Genomic DNA, 16,810 nt, shown 5'->3' on the forward strand with positions numbered 1-16,810 from the left:
TACATATAATATTTATTCATGTGATTCTATTACATGTGAGGTTTTTACTTTGTGTAATAAATTTTCTTTGTGTGTGTTTGTGTATTTAATATCTGGCTTTATGTTTGACCCTTAGAGTCTTGTGCTTTAGCTTTTCTGTTATAACACTGTGTAAACTCTGTTTATTTTGTTAATTCCTTCGTATGCAGACAGTAGTGGTGCAACGGATCACGGTTGATCCGTAATCCGAAACCGATCCCACTACACGGTTTGGCACGCATGTGATCCGAAGATTCGAAAAAGAAGAAAAAAGTATGTGTATGGTGTGCGTAGTCAGTCCAGCCAGCGCTAGCGGTCCAAGTAGCGGAGCAGAGGAGTTTGTGGCATTTAAGCAGCCCTTTGCTGGCCAGACCGGGCTAAAGCTATTACAAAAGCTACTGGGGTGTTTAGCTGCAGACGGGAGGCCGTATTCCGTTGTGCAAAACAAGGGTTTAAACTGTGATGAACGTGCTTGAGCCACGCTATGATATCTCGTTGCGCGTCCACTTCAGTGACAAGATTGTTCCAAGCATGTATGAGCAGGAGAAGTTTAAAGTTTTGGCTGAACTGTCCCAGGCGTCTTCTGTTGCCCTAACTACAAATAGGTGGACCTCCAGGGAAACGGAAAGCTACGTGACCATGACCGCTCGTTATATCACAGCGGAGTGGTAGATACAAAGCCCTGTACTGCCCTATATTGCACCTAATTTGTTTTTATATAATTGCGTGGAATGAATCTTGAGTTGAATGTTTTTTTAATAGGCAAAAAATACTTAAATAAGTAAATGGCGAGTTAATTTTTTGTCTTTTTTGCTTTTTCTGCTGATCCCAAAAATTGATCCGATCCGTGATGAAAAAAACCGTGATCCAATCCGACCCGTGAGATTTTTGATCCGTTGAACCACTAGCAGACAATATGTGGAAACAGATTCTGGTGTTAATTATCAGCTTCATCTATCTCAGTGGAGCTGACACCTGCAGAGCAGACTGTGTTGTAGTGGAACAGCTCCCAGGTGGGAATGAAAGAAACTGTTAACTGGGCTAGAAGGACATGCAGGTGAAACACACACAGACACACAACATACCTTTCTTCAGTAACTTCCATAAATACACTCCAAGTGCCACAGTAGCAGCAATAATCAGGATAGACAGGAGAACCCAGGCCTCAGCAGGAAAGATGTACGGCTCTGTAAGAGACCAACAACAGAACGAGGTTTACATGATTATTCTGATCCAAAGTTAATAATCCAGTTCCAACAGGTCTGCTGCTCATCAGGTTAAACAGCAAAGTCTACAGGAGTCATCGGCGATGTACCACAGGCTTCAAGCTGGCTGTAGTTAAACCTTTACTCAAAAAGCATCTCTAGACCCAGCAGTCTTAGCTAATTATAGGCCAATCTCCAACCTTCCTTTCATATCAAACATCCTTGAAAGAGTAGTTGTCAAACAGCTAACAGATCATCTGCAGAGGAATGGTTTATTTGAAGAGTTTCAGTCAGGTTTCAGAGCTCATCACAGCACAGAAACAGCTTTAGTGAAGGTTACAAATGATCTCCTTCATTACACATATTAAACAAATATGTACGACTACTTTCTTTCTGATCACTTTCTCTAAAATTAGAAACATGAAAATATTATCAGTTGATCCAGAACTCAGAGTACTGACAGGAACTGGGAGGACAGATCATGTCTCATCCTGAATAATGAGACTGAACAGAGGACGAGCTATGCTAATAAACAGACACATGCTGATCGGTCAGTATAAATCGCAGGCATGAAGTGATCGAGCCACCACTCGCTGTGGGCTGAGAGCTGGTTTAAGTTTATTTAGGCAGCAGGTTCTCTGTATAACAAGCAGAGTGCAGAAAAGGCCTCAGGAGGTTTCCACAGGTCAGTGTCACTGTCAGTGCTGGATGGATGGGAACGTTTATCATCAGGCAGGAAATTACTGTTGAAGACACTGATTCAAAGAATTTCTGATGTACAAAGTAAGTTTTCATAGGAAATAACCACACACCACTAATAACTGTGCACGTGTAATATTAATACACATAATAATACAATAATGGTGTGGATTAAACGTGTAATCCAAGCAAGGAGTTGAATCTTTGGTATAAATTAAGAGCTTTTCTATTTTACAAAGTTACTTGTCAAATGAAAATATTACTTTTAATGTTGGAAAAACTGATATGATAAAAATAATATAGTTAAGTTTTCGAGTGTGCTGCTGACCTTTGACCTGCAGCTGAACATCTGTCAGTCTGGGTTCTTCTCCCGTCACTCTGATGGTGCAGGTGTAGTTGCCGCTGTCAAAGATGTGGGGTTTCCTCAGAGTGAGGCTGAAGTCTCCAGGTCTGCAGAGCGTCAGTCTTCATGGATGTTCGGTCTCTGTAACGCTGGTTTTGATCTGTCCGCTCGTCCTCTTCCTGCTGACGCTGGTGGACGGTTGGAGGATTGAGGTCGTAGCGGCTCCACACCCCTGTGGAGGGTCCAGATACAAACGGGATGTGACAGGGCAGCAGGACTGACTCCGCCCCCTCGTACACCTCCAGGGTGAGGACTTGGTGGGACACTGTGAGGACACAGAGACACACACATGAATCAGCTGTCTGTGTGACCTGTAGGTCACATGACCACCTGAGATTAGAAACTAGTTCTACAAGATTGTGTCTGTATAAGAGTCACAAGGTAATGCTGCATTAATCATGACTCCAGAAAGAGGTTTTTTCAGGACTTGCTGGTTTAAAGTGTTAAAGGCTGATAATCCTGTGTTTCCTGTGGGTGAGCTGCTGTCTTTAGTGCCTCTCTGTAGGTCAAACCTTTCACTGCTGTTCACACCTGAAGGCTGAGTGGACCTCCTGGGTTTTCAGGAGTGTGTGGGCACATTTATGAGTCTCTCAGTTCTGTAGAATTAAACACCAGCTGATCCGACTGCTCACACTTTAGTCTTAGCATCTGACATATATACAGCTACAGCACAGCTGTTTATAAAGCACATATGCATGTGCATTGTTCTTGTCCCTGCAGAAGTCTGTTAGTGTGATAACCTCTGACCTCTGACCTTTTATAGTTTCAGTAGGTTTTTGGGGTGTGTTGCTGACCTTTGACCTGCAGCTCTAGTGTACTCAGTGTCCGTGTGTTTCCAAATGCAGTGATGGTGCAGGTGTAGTTGCCGCTGTCAGAGGTGATGGGGTTCCTCAGAGTCAGGCTGAAGTCTCCAGTCCTCAGAGAGTCCGTCTTCATGGACGTTCGTCTCCTGTAACGCTGGTTTTGGGCTCTCAGTTCATCTCCTGCATCATTACGCTCGTGGACGATTGGAGGATTGAGGTCATGGCGAGTCCACATCAGAGTGGGGTCAAAAGGTACAGAAGTGTCCTTGCAGATCAGCAGGACAGACTCCACCCCCTCATACACCTCCAGAGCCGAGGCATGCTGGGAAACTGAGGACACAGAGACACAAACATGAACACGCTGTGAGTGTAAACATGATCTCTGCATCAGTTCACTCAGAGACCTTTCAGAGTTTAGAGTCACACAAACCTGTGCTGATATAAAACATCAGCTACCTGAAGTCCTCAAATATAAATGAGATCCTCTTTTCTTAGATGTTATTGGACCTGAACTGAAAACATTAAAGAGGACAGAATAAACCCAGCCTACACTGTCACGCTCTTTTACATCAGTTTGTTGCTGCTCTCTGTGGTCACACATGAAACCGTCTCTGTGGGCGATCTGAAGCCTGTCAGTGTTCAGATACAGTCAGCTGTGGTTACTCTGGATGAACTGGTCCTTTAAACAGACCAGAGGCAGCGACAACAGCGTGTATCTGACAGGAAGTTTAACCACACAGTAATTCATGGATACATCATACATGGCCCCTATCCACAGGTTTCTGTAAGAGCGTATGTAGGCTGCCATGACAGACCACTACTTCCGTTGTCCGGTTTTATACTTCCGGCTACTCAAAGCGAGACCCAGCGTTCAGTCGTTGCTAACAACAAAATCAGTTACTTTGTGCGGTAATAAGTGGCTTTACCTGTTCGAAGATGAGCTCAGGTTCAACGTGTGCTGTCGCCGGCTGCCACAATAATTCAAGAAAACTGAAAAACGCATTAGAAACATTTTGCCTTGAGCATCAACAACTTAGAAAGGCCTGTCCGTGCCCACCGCCCTACGCACTGCACTCTATGCCGCGGAAGGAGGATCGGAAACTGGCGTGGCTGGCAGCTTTAAGACTCAAACACCCTCCAAAGAGAGTTTATGTTTGCTCCTTTCATTTTATCGATAAAAAGCCCACAGAGCTACATCCCGACCCGGAGCTTTATCTGAGCTATGACCGACCCCCACCGAAGAAAAGAAGAAGGCTCACTCGGACCACTTTGAGTGTGACAGCTTCCAGTAATACGAACAAAAACACAGAATCTGTACCCGGTAAGTGAAAGTGTAAATGTGGTTTGCCACCGTTTCGCATTTTAAACACGCAATTCTTTACTTTTACTAAATAATAGCCTATGGTGAATGGCGTTAGTATCAGCACTAGCTGGTTATTAGCAGCAAAGTCTAAATTTTAACGAAAGTTTATAATAATAATAATAATGCCAAAAGATTAGCTCCAAGGGCTGTAAAAGTCTTAGGTTTGTGTTTTTAAAGAACATGTTTTTTCAAGTCGAGAAAACTCAAGTAAAAACGTTAAAGGCAACCTTTGCAAAAATACCAACAGTTGTGACTTTTTTTAGAATGTAAAATAAAATCTAATCACATTAATTGAATAAAATTGTGACAAATTTTTAGGGGACTTAGGAACATTTTATGTTGACATTTATGATTTTGCATTTGTGTGAAAAAATGTAGAATGAGAAATTTCACTCAAAAATATAATAAGCTAAGTGACACTTTACAGTTTCTCTTATGCTAACAGTTTGACTGTACATCTGATCATATTTTTGTCTTATTCAGACTCCACAGTGTTACGTTCAGTGGAATTAGACCAGGCCAGCATCTCCACACAACCCCCTGAGCCACATCTGCACTCAGTCCACACACAGTGGGAGGATCCTTCGCAACAAGACCATCAATACTGCAACAGGTCTCGCAGAAAAGATGTGCAGGATAAGATGACTCAGTGTGATGAAGTTGCATATTTCATTCTTCAAAATGATGCAGACGCTTTGCTGTACACTGGGATAGCCTTAGAAACATTTAACACACTTGTGTCGACACTGGAAGGATATGACAACAATGAATTTACCATGCCTGTCCGAGATCAAGTCCTCATGACACTTATGAAATTAAAGAGTAACCGTGTAATAGGTGACCTAAGCCGCCAGTTTCATATATCACAAAGCATGGCCAGCAAGATCATCTCACACTGGTTAGACAAGCTGGAGGAAGTTCTCCGACCATTAATTCCATGGCTGCCAAAAGAAACTATTCAAGCAACTATGCCTGAAGCCTTCAAGAAGAACTTTCCAAATAGTACATGCATTATAGACTGCAGTGAGACCCTTTTACAGAAACCCAGAAATCTGGGCTCAAGAGGGGAATCATACAGCCATTATTATTCACACAACACAGTCAAATATTTGGTTGCTGTTGCACCATGTGGACTAATCATGTTTGTGTCTGCGGCATATGGCGGCCGATGTAGTGACAAATTTATCACAATGGACTCTGGAATATTAACATACCTAAAACCTGGTGATGAAGTCATGGCAGATAGAGGTTTTACAATTAAAGACTTACTCTTTGAGAGAAAAGTTAGATTAGTAATACCCGCTTTCACAAAAAAACGTAGACAGCTAACTGAGGAACAGGTAACATACACACGTCGGATTGCAAATGTAAGAATCCATGTTGAAAGAGCAATCAGACGCTTGAAAGTCTACAAAATACTTTCACAAATTGTTCCTATAAGCATGGCTCCTAAAGTAGACAAGATACTGAGAATATGTGCTGCTCTAGTGAACTTAAGAGAGGATCTCATTCGTGATACACAATAATTGTGTATGTTATGAACAATTGTGAACTCGGGGATATTAAGATGGTTACTCAGGACATAAAGTTGTGTAGTGTAATGTAATTATTTTAAAATTTGATGTACATATATGTAGAGAGTAAATAATTCCAGGTCTCCCTTTTTTATCTTGTGTTCTAGATGAAAGGTTATGCGATACAGTGTGTGTGTGCGTATGTATGTATGTATGTGTATATATAAAACAATTGCAATCAATCAATTGAACAATTATTACTTTTTTATTCAACCACAATGTGATAAATTTCTTAAATGAAAAAAAAAAATGTTTTTCTCAAATCTACAATAATTAGTTGTGCATTCTTGACATTTTTTTGTGTTGGAAGATTACAGAAATACAGAACTATTCACAACATTTAATGTTGTCAGTTTGTCATTCATTTCCCACCATATGTTACAACTACGTACATTTTAGTTGTATTGAAATATTTAACAGATTTCATATTGAATGTCTCCTTTCATTCACAAGACAGAGACCAAACTGCAGACATGTTGGTGTCTGACTGTCCCATTTATAGTTGTAACATGTATTAAACCTTGCCCATTATCTTCAAGTATCTCTCATTTAACTGAAACCGTCCTGCTGCATACTCCTCTACAAGTCGAGGTAAGAAATATGAGAAGTAAAACCCTCTCAAGCGTTTTACTTGTTCCTTTACAAATGCTTCATCATATTGCACTGTAAATGAAACATGCTCAGTAGGTGTCCAGATCACAAGTGTGGCAGTCTTGAGCCCTGTGCAAAACATTGTAAGTTGCACTTGCATGTAATAGCCTCTGCTGCCAGTTTTCTGCAGCTGCAGTTCTCCATCTACCAGTTTGATATCGCTGCATTTCTGGGTAAGCTGCTCCGTGAGTGAAGGATAAGTCGGCACAGGACATTTTATTTCTAGAAGCACATCTGAGTCAATGACCCCGTCAGGACTCGCAGAGAGCCATGGCTCCTGGATGCTAATAACACTACCCATGTGAAGGATGTTCATACCCTGTTCTTTCAGCTGATGACAAGCTCTAACTTCATTTTCTTTACCATAGTTTGTTTCATAATTCCCCCGAAAGGAAGGGTACATGTGCTCAGATAAAAATTTGTCATTTTTTGTGGTGGCACGTACTGGAACTTTTTTAGCGGAGCTTGCTGTAAGTCTGATTTTCCTGCAGTTGTGCCACAAATCAGATGCACTTTGCTCTTTTGTTTCTTCTTGTAATTGTTCTGCTTGCTCTTCAGAAACTTGAATGTATGCCTGGTAGAATGCCCTGCATGGATTACAGCTTAGTTTGTAACTGTGTGCTTGGTGTGGCTGAAAAAATTGCTCATCAACTTTACTGTTGCGGTGAGGACCTGCAGATGGCGAGGCATTGTAACACTTTCCAATTAATGTGTTCTTGAGGAGGAAAAGTGGCTTCACTGGTGCTTTGCTAACACTGTCAATAAAGTCTTGATGTGTAAGGTGATATGGTGTGTTAGGGAGAGATTGTGTCACTGCAGTCCGGGAGTTCACATCGTACTGCTGCTCTGCCCTGTGATGTCTGAAGTTTATCTGGCTTAGACGTTTAGGTTCAAGGTTCTTTGCTGTCCCTGCATTCCACCTGCGCTGCTCGTCTGTACACGCAAGCCCTGTCTTTCCACTGATCGCAGCATTCTGCACCTGTAACAAACATTAATAGTTTTTTCTCACTGTCAATACTCAAGATTTAACATAATGAGGAAGTTTACACTAACAAAAGCAGTACACGGTTGGTGTCCTGCATGTTATAGATATGACCCTGGGTCAATACACCTGAATCATATCCAAAACAGATATAAACACTGGCAAAGTCACCCATATTATCCATTTCATATTAATAGTCAGTTACTGATGCAGAAATATACATCCACAGTCTAATTTTTTTCAAAGTAGTGTGTGTGTACAAATATACATATATATAAACAAACATGTATTATACTACTCTGTGTCACTTCTTATAACTATAGTTGTTCTTGTCTTGTAAATTTGACCTTAATGTGCAGTCTTTTATTTTTTTTATATTTTATCTTCATGTGATTGTACAGCATACAGCCCACACAAAGTTAACGAGTGGCTTTCACATGTAAACAGTGCTCCACGTAATACTTGGCTAGATGGCAGTAGCGTGACTCCTTAATCACAGCCTTTGACCAGTCCAGTGTTTCTGTTTCAGTGATTTAAACATTGTGATATCCAGATAAGTGATATACCTTCCACAGAATAGCAGCCGCATGACTACATGATCTCCCTAATCCGGCGATACAGGAACAGCCGACTGTCTCCACTACTCCACTTTCTCTTAGCATTGCCCATGCTAAGTGTTTCGCTTGATTAATACTCTGGCTCGGCTCTACAGCTGCTTTAAGAAAAATAAAGTCGCCTTGTTTGTTGAGCAGTACTTTATCAATTTTGTTGCTGTGCAGGTAATTATACGCCTCGGTGCTCTTGTAATTACGTAATTCCTCGCCATCAACGCCTTCGGAAAATACAAGGTAATTAATAATGTCGATGTAGCTATCATCGGGCCATAGTTTCATGTCATCTACCCACTCCGTGAGAAGTGACGGGTGAGGCACTGCAACTGAACTGTCCTCGCTGCTTTTTAAAACATCTCTACTGTGTATCCACCTTCGATGTGTTGCCATTTACTCCAGGTAAAACAAACTGCAGTGAGAGAAATCTTTATCAACAGTGAAGGTGTAACCCCGCAACTGTCAACAACAGCGCAAGCGGAAGTAAAAAACCGGCTTCCGCTATGAATCGGGGTAATGGCGCGAAATCAGAAATACTGTGGATACTGACTTGAAGAAATATAATGCATTTTGGACATTAGAGTTACTATTTTTGTTTTTGAGGATTTGTTTGTTGTTGAGTGTAATGTTAAAACAAGTTCTTGAAAAAGCAAAAAAATATTAAATAGGAAGGCGATACGAGCTGAGAGCACAAACATGCTGAGGGATTGGCTGTGTTAGTTCAGTGAGAGCGCCCAAAACTAACGTGTCCACTCATGTCTGCATTTGGATTTTGTTAAATATGAACAAAGCAGAAGCAGGAGTGCTGCTACGTGTCTGATTAGAAAGAGAGGACCAATTTGTTCATTTGGTAATGAAAGTATGCTGTCCTCGCCTGGAGTTTCCTCCAGCTTTCCAGCTAGACAGCGAGATAACGATGCTTCAGACTTATTTCCCTTTTTTGTGCTGATTTATTGAAGAATGTCCTCTGACCATTGCCTTCTCTTTGACCATCGTAAAACTGAAAACATACTAAATGTTGTATTAGCTAACTAACATCGCAAACTAGCTTGTTACATGCTTATTGCAAGCTAAAGGGATAAAACGTTCATACTCAAACGTACAAATTATCACACCAACTTTAAGCAAAATAAAGAGACAATTATTATTTTATCATCACTCATACTTACGGACAAATCTCGTCCAAAGCAACAACATTTTAAGGTCCCTGTCAGCTTAAAACAATAATACTTTGGCATTACATTCAGCTTTTTTCTTTTTCGGAAAGCAATCCGAACAATACTACAAAGCAGCCACTAGAGGGAGCTCTGGGGGCAGTTTACAAACTGTATAATCCAGCGTAATTTATAAAAGGCAGAACAGAAAGGCTCATCACTGAGTTTTATAATGACACCCGGTTACGCCAATCGGAGGTCACTAAAATCAATATTGAATCGGTGTGATTTTGCCAAAACAATGTCGGACTTTGTTTTCTCTGTTTTCTCGTAGTTTTCTCTGGTCCCCTCCCCAATCAGACCAGGAGTGACATGTTTAGCCGCATGTTCTCCTTAAATTGCTGGCTGTCTGAGTGGCGTCCCAGAAACGATGTGGGCTTCATAGATAATTGGCAAACCTTCTGGAGGAAACCTGGTCTTGTTAGGAGAGACGGCATCCATCCCACTTTGGATGGAGCAGCTCTCATTTCTAGAAATATGGACAAATTTATTAAACCCCCCAAAATATGACTATCCAGAGTTGGGACCAGGAAGCAGAGTTGCAGTCTTACACGCCTCTCTGCAGCTTCTCTCCTCCTGCTACCCCCCAAAAACCCATCTCCACAGAGACTGTGTCAGCTTCCAAAAAGACAAAAAACAAACTAAAAACCAGCAACAAACAACTTAAACATAAACAATCACAAAGAAAGAACAATACAGTATCCACATCTGAACCAAAGAGTAAAACAGTGAAATGTGGATTATTAAATATTAGGTCTCTCTCTTCCAAGTTTCTGTTAGTACATGACTTAATAATTGATCAACAAATTGATTTACTCTGCCTTACAGAAACCTGGTTGCAGCAGGATGATTATGTTAGTTTAAATGAATCAACACCCCCGAGTCATTCTAACTACCAGAAATCTCGAAGCACAGGCCGAGGGGGCGGTGTGGCAGCAATTTTTCACACCAGCCTATTAATTAATGAAAGACCAAGACAGACTTTTAATTCATTTGAAAGCCTGATGCTTAGCCTCGTCCACCCCAGCTGTGAAACTCAGAAACCAGTCTTACTTGTTATCATCTATTGTCCACCTGGGCCTTACACAGAGTTTCTGTCTGATTTCTCAGACTTTATATCTGATTTAGTTCTGAGCTCAGATAAAATAATTATTGTGGGTGCTTTTAACATCCATGTAGATGCTAAAAATGACAGCCTCAACATGGCATTTAATCTGTTATTAGACTCAATTGGTTTCTCTCAAAATGTAAAAGAACCCACCCACCACTTTAATCACACTCTAGACCTTGTTTTAACATATGGCATAGAAACTGAACATTTAACAGTGTTTCCTGAAAACCCTCTCCTGTCTGATCATTTCCTGATAACATTTACATTTACAATAATTGATTACACAGCAGTGGGGAGCAGACTTTATCACAGTAGCTACAACTGTAGCTGCCTCCACCAGTGTATGAATGTGAGAGTGAATGAATAGTGGTAAAGCGCTTTGGGTGCCTTGAAAAGCGCTATATAAATCCAATCCATTATTATTATTATTAGATGTTTTTCTGAAAGCGCTGTAACTAAGTTTAAGAATATAATCCACCCACTGTTATCATCTTCAATGCCCTGTACCAACATAGAGCAGAGCAGCTATCTGAACACTACTCCAACAGAGGTCAATTATCTTGTTAATAATTTTACCTCCTCACTACGTACGACTCTGGATACTGTAGCTCCTGTGAAAACTAAGGTCTCTAATCAGAAGTACCTGACTCCATGGTATAATTCTCAAACACGTAGCCTAAAGCAGATGACTTGTAAGCTGGAGAGGAAATGGCATGTCACAAATTTAGAGGATCATCGTTTAGCCTGGAGAGATAGTTTGTTGCTTTATAAGAAAGCCCTCCGCAAAGCCAGAACATCTTACTATTCATCACTGATTGAAGAAAATAAGAACAACCCCAGGTTTCTCTTCAGCACTGTAGCCAGGCTGACAAACAGTCAGAGCTCTGTTGAGCCAACCATCCCTTTAACGTTAACTAGTAATGACTTCATGAACTTCTTCACAAATAAAATTTTTATCATTAGAGAAAAAATTACCAGTAATCATCCCACAGATGTAATATTATCTACAGCTACTCTTAGTACCATTGATATTAAGTTAGACTCTTTTTCTCTAATTGATCTTTCTGAGTTAACTTCAATAATTACTTCCCCCAAACCATCAACGTGTCTTTTAGACCCCATTCCTACAAAACTGCTCAAAGAAGTCCTAACATTAATTAATTCTTCGATCTTAAATATGATCAACCTATCTCTAATAATCGGCTATGTACCACAGGCCTTCAAGCTGGCTGTAGTTAAACCTTTACTCAAAAAGCATCTCTAGACCCAGCAGTCTTAGCTAATTATAGGCCAATCTCCAACCTTCCTTTCATATCAAAAATCCTTGAAAGAGTAGTTGTCAAACAGCTAACAGATCATCTGCAGAGGAATGGTTTATTTGAAGAGTTTCAGTCAGGTTTCAGAGCTCATCACAGCACAGAAACAGCTTTAGTGAAGGTTACAAATGATCTTCTTATGGCCTCTGACAGTGGACTCATCTCTGTGCTTGTCCTGCTAGACCTCAGTGCAGCGTTCGATACTGTCGACCATAATATCCTATTAGAGCGATTAGAACATGCTGTAGGTATTACAGGTACTGCGCTGCAGTGGTTTGTATCATATCTATCTAATAGACTCCAATTTGTTCATGTAAATGGAGAGTCCTCTTCACACACTGAGGTTAATTATGGAGTTCCACAGGGTTCAGTGCTAGGACCAATTCTGTTTACATTATACATGCTTCCCCTAGGCAGTATCATTAGAAGACATAGCATACATTTTCACTGCTATGCAGATGACACCCAGCTCTATCTGTCCATGAAGCCAGATAACACACACCAATTAGTTAAACTGCAGGAATGTCTTAAAGACAAAAAGACCTGGATGGCCGCTAACTTTCTGCTTCTTAATTCAGATAAAACTGAGGTTAGTCAAAGGAGCTTGCAAAGAAAAGCGTCTGGACTTCTTTAAGTTGCTTGAAGACATTTCACCTCTCATCCGAGAAGCTTCTTCAGTTCTAAGGTCAAATGGTGGAGAGTCCCAGATATAAACCTAGTGGGAGTATCCCCCCACAGAGGGACAAAAGGACCCCCTGATGATCCCCTAATCGCCTGAGCCAAGGTGTGAAACTGGGTGTGGGTCCTAATCAGCCAGAGTTTCGGGTGAGCTCATTGTGAAACCTGGCCCCACCTTATCATGCGAATTCCTGAGGTCAGAGTGGGCGTTAAGGCGTCTGGGGAGGGAACTCAAAACTGGATTATAGATGGCAGACAGTTGGTGTCGTAAACCACCGCCTCTGTTCAAAGATGGTCGCTCACAGTGGACATAGATGGCTTCTTTCACTCCTCTTTCAAACCATCTGTCCTCTCTGTCCAAAATGTGATGTGACTGATGACCTGCCTGTGCCGTCGGTTGGACAAGCTACACTCTGCCTTTACGTCTTTGTGTGGAATCCGTTTACTGGCTCTCCTTTACTGTTTTAGCTGTTTGGTGGTTATTGAAATAGTTTTGTGAGCTTTAACCTGAGATTCTGGCGTTTCAGGCAAAATACATTTATACTTAAAAATCAATTAAGAATTTAATGAATTTAATATCACGTTATCCAGAATAGATCTAGACTCTTTTTTTTTAATCGATAAATCGATCATCAAAACACACCACTAGTGACCATTTCCATCTTTATATACAGGCTATGGTAGAATGAAAATTTTGCGTTATTCAAGCGAAAATTGGTTTTAAATGGAAAATTAATATTTTAAACTCACCGACGCATCCACTTCTAAGTGCTTCTAAACTGAACTTTTCACAGTCAATCATCAGTTTGGCCAGGAGGTCTTCTCACCTGGAATAAAACCCTGGGATTGTTCATCTTTCTCCCAGTTCCCGTCAGCTCTTCTGCTTTGTGTTTTTATATCTCTACTGGACATATTTCTGATGTTTCACCTTCAAAGCAGCGAGGACAGATTTCCATGTACATATTGAAATGATCTAAGAGTCCCCGAGATCAGGGCTATGAGGGCAGAGACAGCTAAGAAGCTGCTGCTGACTTTGAGTTTAGACGCTGAGATGGATGCAGGGTTGTGAGCAGGAAACAGAAGCAGGGATGGAAGATAAGATCCTCGTGACCACAGACAAGAAAATCAAGCATTTCAACATCATTCAGAGAGATGCCAGAGAACAGAACACGCTCAGATCACTGCAGAGTTTCACCTGCAGAGGAAAATGTTTGGTGTCCACCAAAGAGGTTTTGGCCTCCATCAAAGGAAAATCAGCAGGACTGTGATGTTACAGCATTTTAATAAATGCACTTTCATTTAAGCTTAAATACATTTGAGTTTGTCAAACGGCCAAAATAACAGGAACACAACCAGACTGGTGTAAATTCAGCTCACACAGACTCTTTGTGTTCACTACATGCAGACCAGCTGTGCTCATATGTGCAGTTACAGCTCATTTACAGGCAGGAATATCCTGCTATGTCCCTGTTAGGACCTGCTGCTTTGACTGCTCACCACTCAAACAGCTTCATGACATTAGCAGTAAGAGCAGATGTGGATCCACAGCAAACATGTATGTTGGTCACAATCAATGAAAGAAGCTCAGAAAGAATCCAGTGATTTGAAAGTTGCTGCTTTGGATTGTTAGTTTGATGTGAATCAGAATCCAGTGTTTGATGGAAATCTCCTCCTGCTGCACTTCAACACATTAAAGAGAGAGAGATGAAAGAAAAGCTGATGATGAGAGCAGAGAGAGGAAGGTGTACTTACCGTGCAGGAGGATCACAAACACCACAAACATCTTCATGTTCCTGTCAAACTCAGAGACTCTTTAAAAGCCCTTCAGGACATCAGCTCACAGCAGCTTCACTTTCCTCTGCTGATCATCTACTGACACTCTCACACTGCTTCACTGTCACAGCTCAGAGTTCAGCTTCACACTTTGTTAAAGCACATCTGTGGAACGAAGTCCGGCTGGCCACAGATCACTTCTGAGGAAAGAGGAGGACGTCGGCTTTCCTCATAGTTTCACGCCCGAGCGCTCCGGTTGGAGGCGGCTGCTGCGGCCTCACCCTGACACGCACAAAGCTCCGCCTCCAGTCCTGACGCTGAAACATCCACTGTAGCTACAATGATGCAGATGTGACCCTCAGCAGCTGGATTTCCTCTCCATAGATGTGTTTCCATGCAGATCATGGACATAAAGCAGCTCCAGGATGAAGAGTGTGAAAGAACTTCTTCCACTACAGTATTCATTACAGCACTGTGGCACTCCACAAACCCTCACACTGTCTCAATCCCTGTTTCCAGTTTGACTGAGAGAAGGCCTGAAGCTCAGCCAATCACAGGACAGGAAGTGATCAGCTGACACAGTGATTTGAAGCTGTCAGGGTGAGGCTGCTTCATGCAGGTGTGAAACTATGAGGAAGCTGAACGCCTCCTCTTTCCTCAGCAGTGATCTGTGGCAGTCTGCCATCATGTTTGGCTGCTCACACTAAGGCTACGTCCACACGTACTTTGGAAAACTGAGATTTTCTGTTTGTGTTTTTAAAGAAAATCTCGCCAAAAACGCAGTCAAACACGGTCAAGAACATGTCAAATCCACGCCGTGTAGAAATGTTGGCCAATCAGGAGTCTAGAAGCCTGGGAGGGAAAGAGTGAGCAGGTTTGATGCAAACCTGAAGTACTTCTGAAAAGTGTTTGTGTTTTTAAGTGCCTTCATCAAATGTTAATGACCAAAATCAGTACTCTGGCTGCTGTAGACTCACAACTTAGGAATGAACAAATACATACAACATGCATAAATTTAAATTAAATACAAATTAAATTCATTAAAAACCGTCAACGACGTGGCGTCTGGATTTAGGTTGTGAGAGCGTCTGTGTTGACTCTGTTCACTCTGACGTCTTTGTAAATGGAGGCACAGTAACTGTGTGTGTACATGTACGTGTGTAAAAACTGCAGATAGATTAACAGCAACAGTATTTTGTGTATATCCACCATTGTAGAAATTCATCTCATGTAAACAATAACGTGGCGCACAGCAGCACGTCAAAAAAGGCGCACACCTTTGACGTTGCGTGACTAAATCTCTGTTTTCCTCGTCAACACGTAAAAGCAAAAACTGAGTTTTAAAAATCTCAGTTTTCAGTGATCGAAAACGGCGTTTACGTGTGGACGAAAGGTGCAAACACAGAAAAATCTGCGTTTTCAAAAATACCCGAGTATGTGTGGACGCAGCCTAAATGTGAGCTCACTGAAAGCTGTCTCACAACTACACGTGCACAGGTGTGTATCAGGTGACTCATGGAGGTGTATTTAATGTTTGGATGAACATGTTTGTAAATCTTAGTTTGTGCCTGTTAAACACATCATACACAGCTGTAACCCTCAGGAGGCAAAACTCATTCAGGTCAATACTCTAATGTTACATTATTACTGTATATTGATTACATAGTTTCATAGTAACTGATGACAGTTCTAACAGCTAACTCATTTATCAGGCAGAGATAGCTCAGTAGGTAGAGAGGTGGCCCATGATGAGAAGATCAGGGGTTCGATTCCCCTGAACAGCTCCCCTCAGGTACCCCTGATCAAGGTACCGTCCCTACACGCTGCTCCCCGGGCGCCCAATGGCTGCCCACTGCTTCACTGAGTGAGTGGGTTAAATCCAGAGAGGAGTTTACCCACAGGGATCAATAAAGTTTACATTATTATTTACATAATGTGAGGAATAAAACTCTCCTCTTCTCCACAGTTGGGCAGTAAGTACTTAAGTACAATTTTCAGGTATCTGTACTTTACCTGAGTAGTTTTTTTTCTAACTACTTTTTACTTCCTACAATTTTAAACACATATCTGAACTTTCTACTCCATACATGTGTTGTGATTTTCCCAAGTGCATCATTACTGCTTTTGCTATAATGGTCATATTTTATTAGAAATTTATTAGGAGTTTTTATTTTGAGTTATTACAATCAGAACAGAAAAGAAAAAGAAAGAAGTTGGTGAGGAAGTTTACAGAAGGAGAGGGAGAGAAAAACACTGAGGATCTGCTGCAAACCTGCCTAAAAACCAAACAAACAAAAAACGATCAAACACACACACACACACACACACACACACACACACACACACACACACACACACACACACACACACACACACACACACACACTATCTTGGTTGGCTGCTGCCTCTAAA

The 16,810-nt window shown here is 41.4% G+C and overlaps 3 protein-coding genes across 5 annotated transcripts; 1 reads left to right on the plus strand and 2 right to left on the minus strand.

Moving 5' to 3' along the window:
- Nucleotides 1–1,026: 1,026 nt before the first annotated feature.
- Nucleotides 1,027–15,626, minus strand: LOC120734504. Of its 3 annotated transcripts, none has more exons than XM_040033330.1 (4): nucleotides 14,378–15,621; nucleotides 3,120–3,458; nucleotides 2,251–2,590; nucleotides 1,046–1,205 (listed from the first exon to the last, which is right to left on the minus strand). In XM_040033330.1, exons 1-3 carry the CDS (start codon nucleotides 14,412–14,414, stop codon nucleotides 2,328–2,330), a joined length of 639 nt encoding a protein of 212 aa, XP_039889264.1. In that variant the 5' UTR covers nucleotides 14,415–15,621; the 3' UTR covers nucleotides 1,046–1,205; nucleotides 2,251–2,327. The 3 variants fall into 3 exon arrangements, with proteins under 3 accessions (XP_039889267.1, XP_039889264.1, XP_039889265.1); XM_040033331.1 differs by lacking the exon at nucleotides 1,046–1,205 and adding an exon at nucleotides 1,553–1,927 and having other exon boundaries at nucleotides 14,378–15,623; XM_040033333.1 differs by lacking the exon at nucleotides 2,251–2,590 and having other exon boundaries at nucleotides 1,027–1,205; nucleotides 14,378–15,626.
- On the plus strand, nucleotides 4,113–6,050 carry LOC120734503. The gene is made up of 2 exons (XM_040033329.1): nucleotides 4,113–4,449; nucleotides 4,975–6,050. Exons 1-2 carry the CDS (start codon nucleotides 4,206–4,208, stop codon nucleotides 6,015–6,017), a joined length of 1,287 nt encoding a protein of 428 aa, XP_039889263.1. The 5' UTR covers nucleotides 4,113–4,205; the 3' UTR covers nucleotides 6,018–6,050.
- LOC120734502 lies at nucleotides 6,297–8,845 on the minus strand. The gene is made up of 2 exons (XM_040033328.1): nucleotides 8,265–8,845; nucleotides 6,297–7,695 (listed from the first exon to the last, which is right to left on the minus strand). Exons 1-2 carry the CDS (start codon nucleotides 8,697–8,699, stop codon nucleotides 6,580–6,582), a joined length of 1,551 nt encoding a protein of 516 aa, XP_039889262.1. The 5' UTR covers nucleotides 8,700–8,845; the 3' UTR covers nucleotides 6,297–6,579.
- Nucleotides 15,627–16,810: the final 1,184 nt, after the last annotated feature.

This window comes from Simochromis diagramma, unplaced genomic scaffold (genome assembly GCF_900408965.1).
Source record: "Simochromis diagramma unplaced genomic scaffold, fSimDia1.1 OVJJ01000213.1, whole genome shotgun sequence".
NCBI classification, from domain to species: domain Eukaryota; kingdom Metazoa; phylum Chordata; class Actinopteri; order Cichliformes; family Cichlidae; genus Simochromis; species Simochromis diagramma.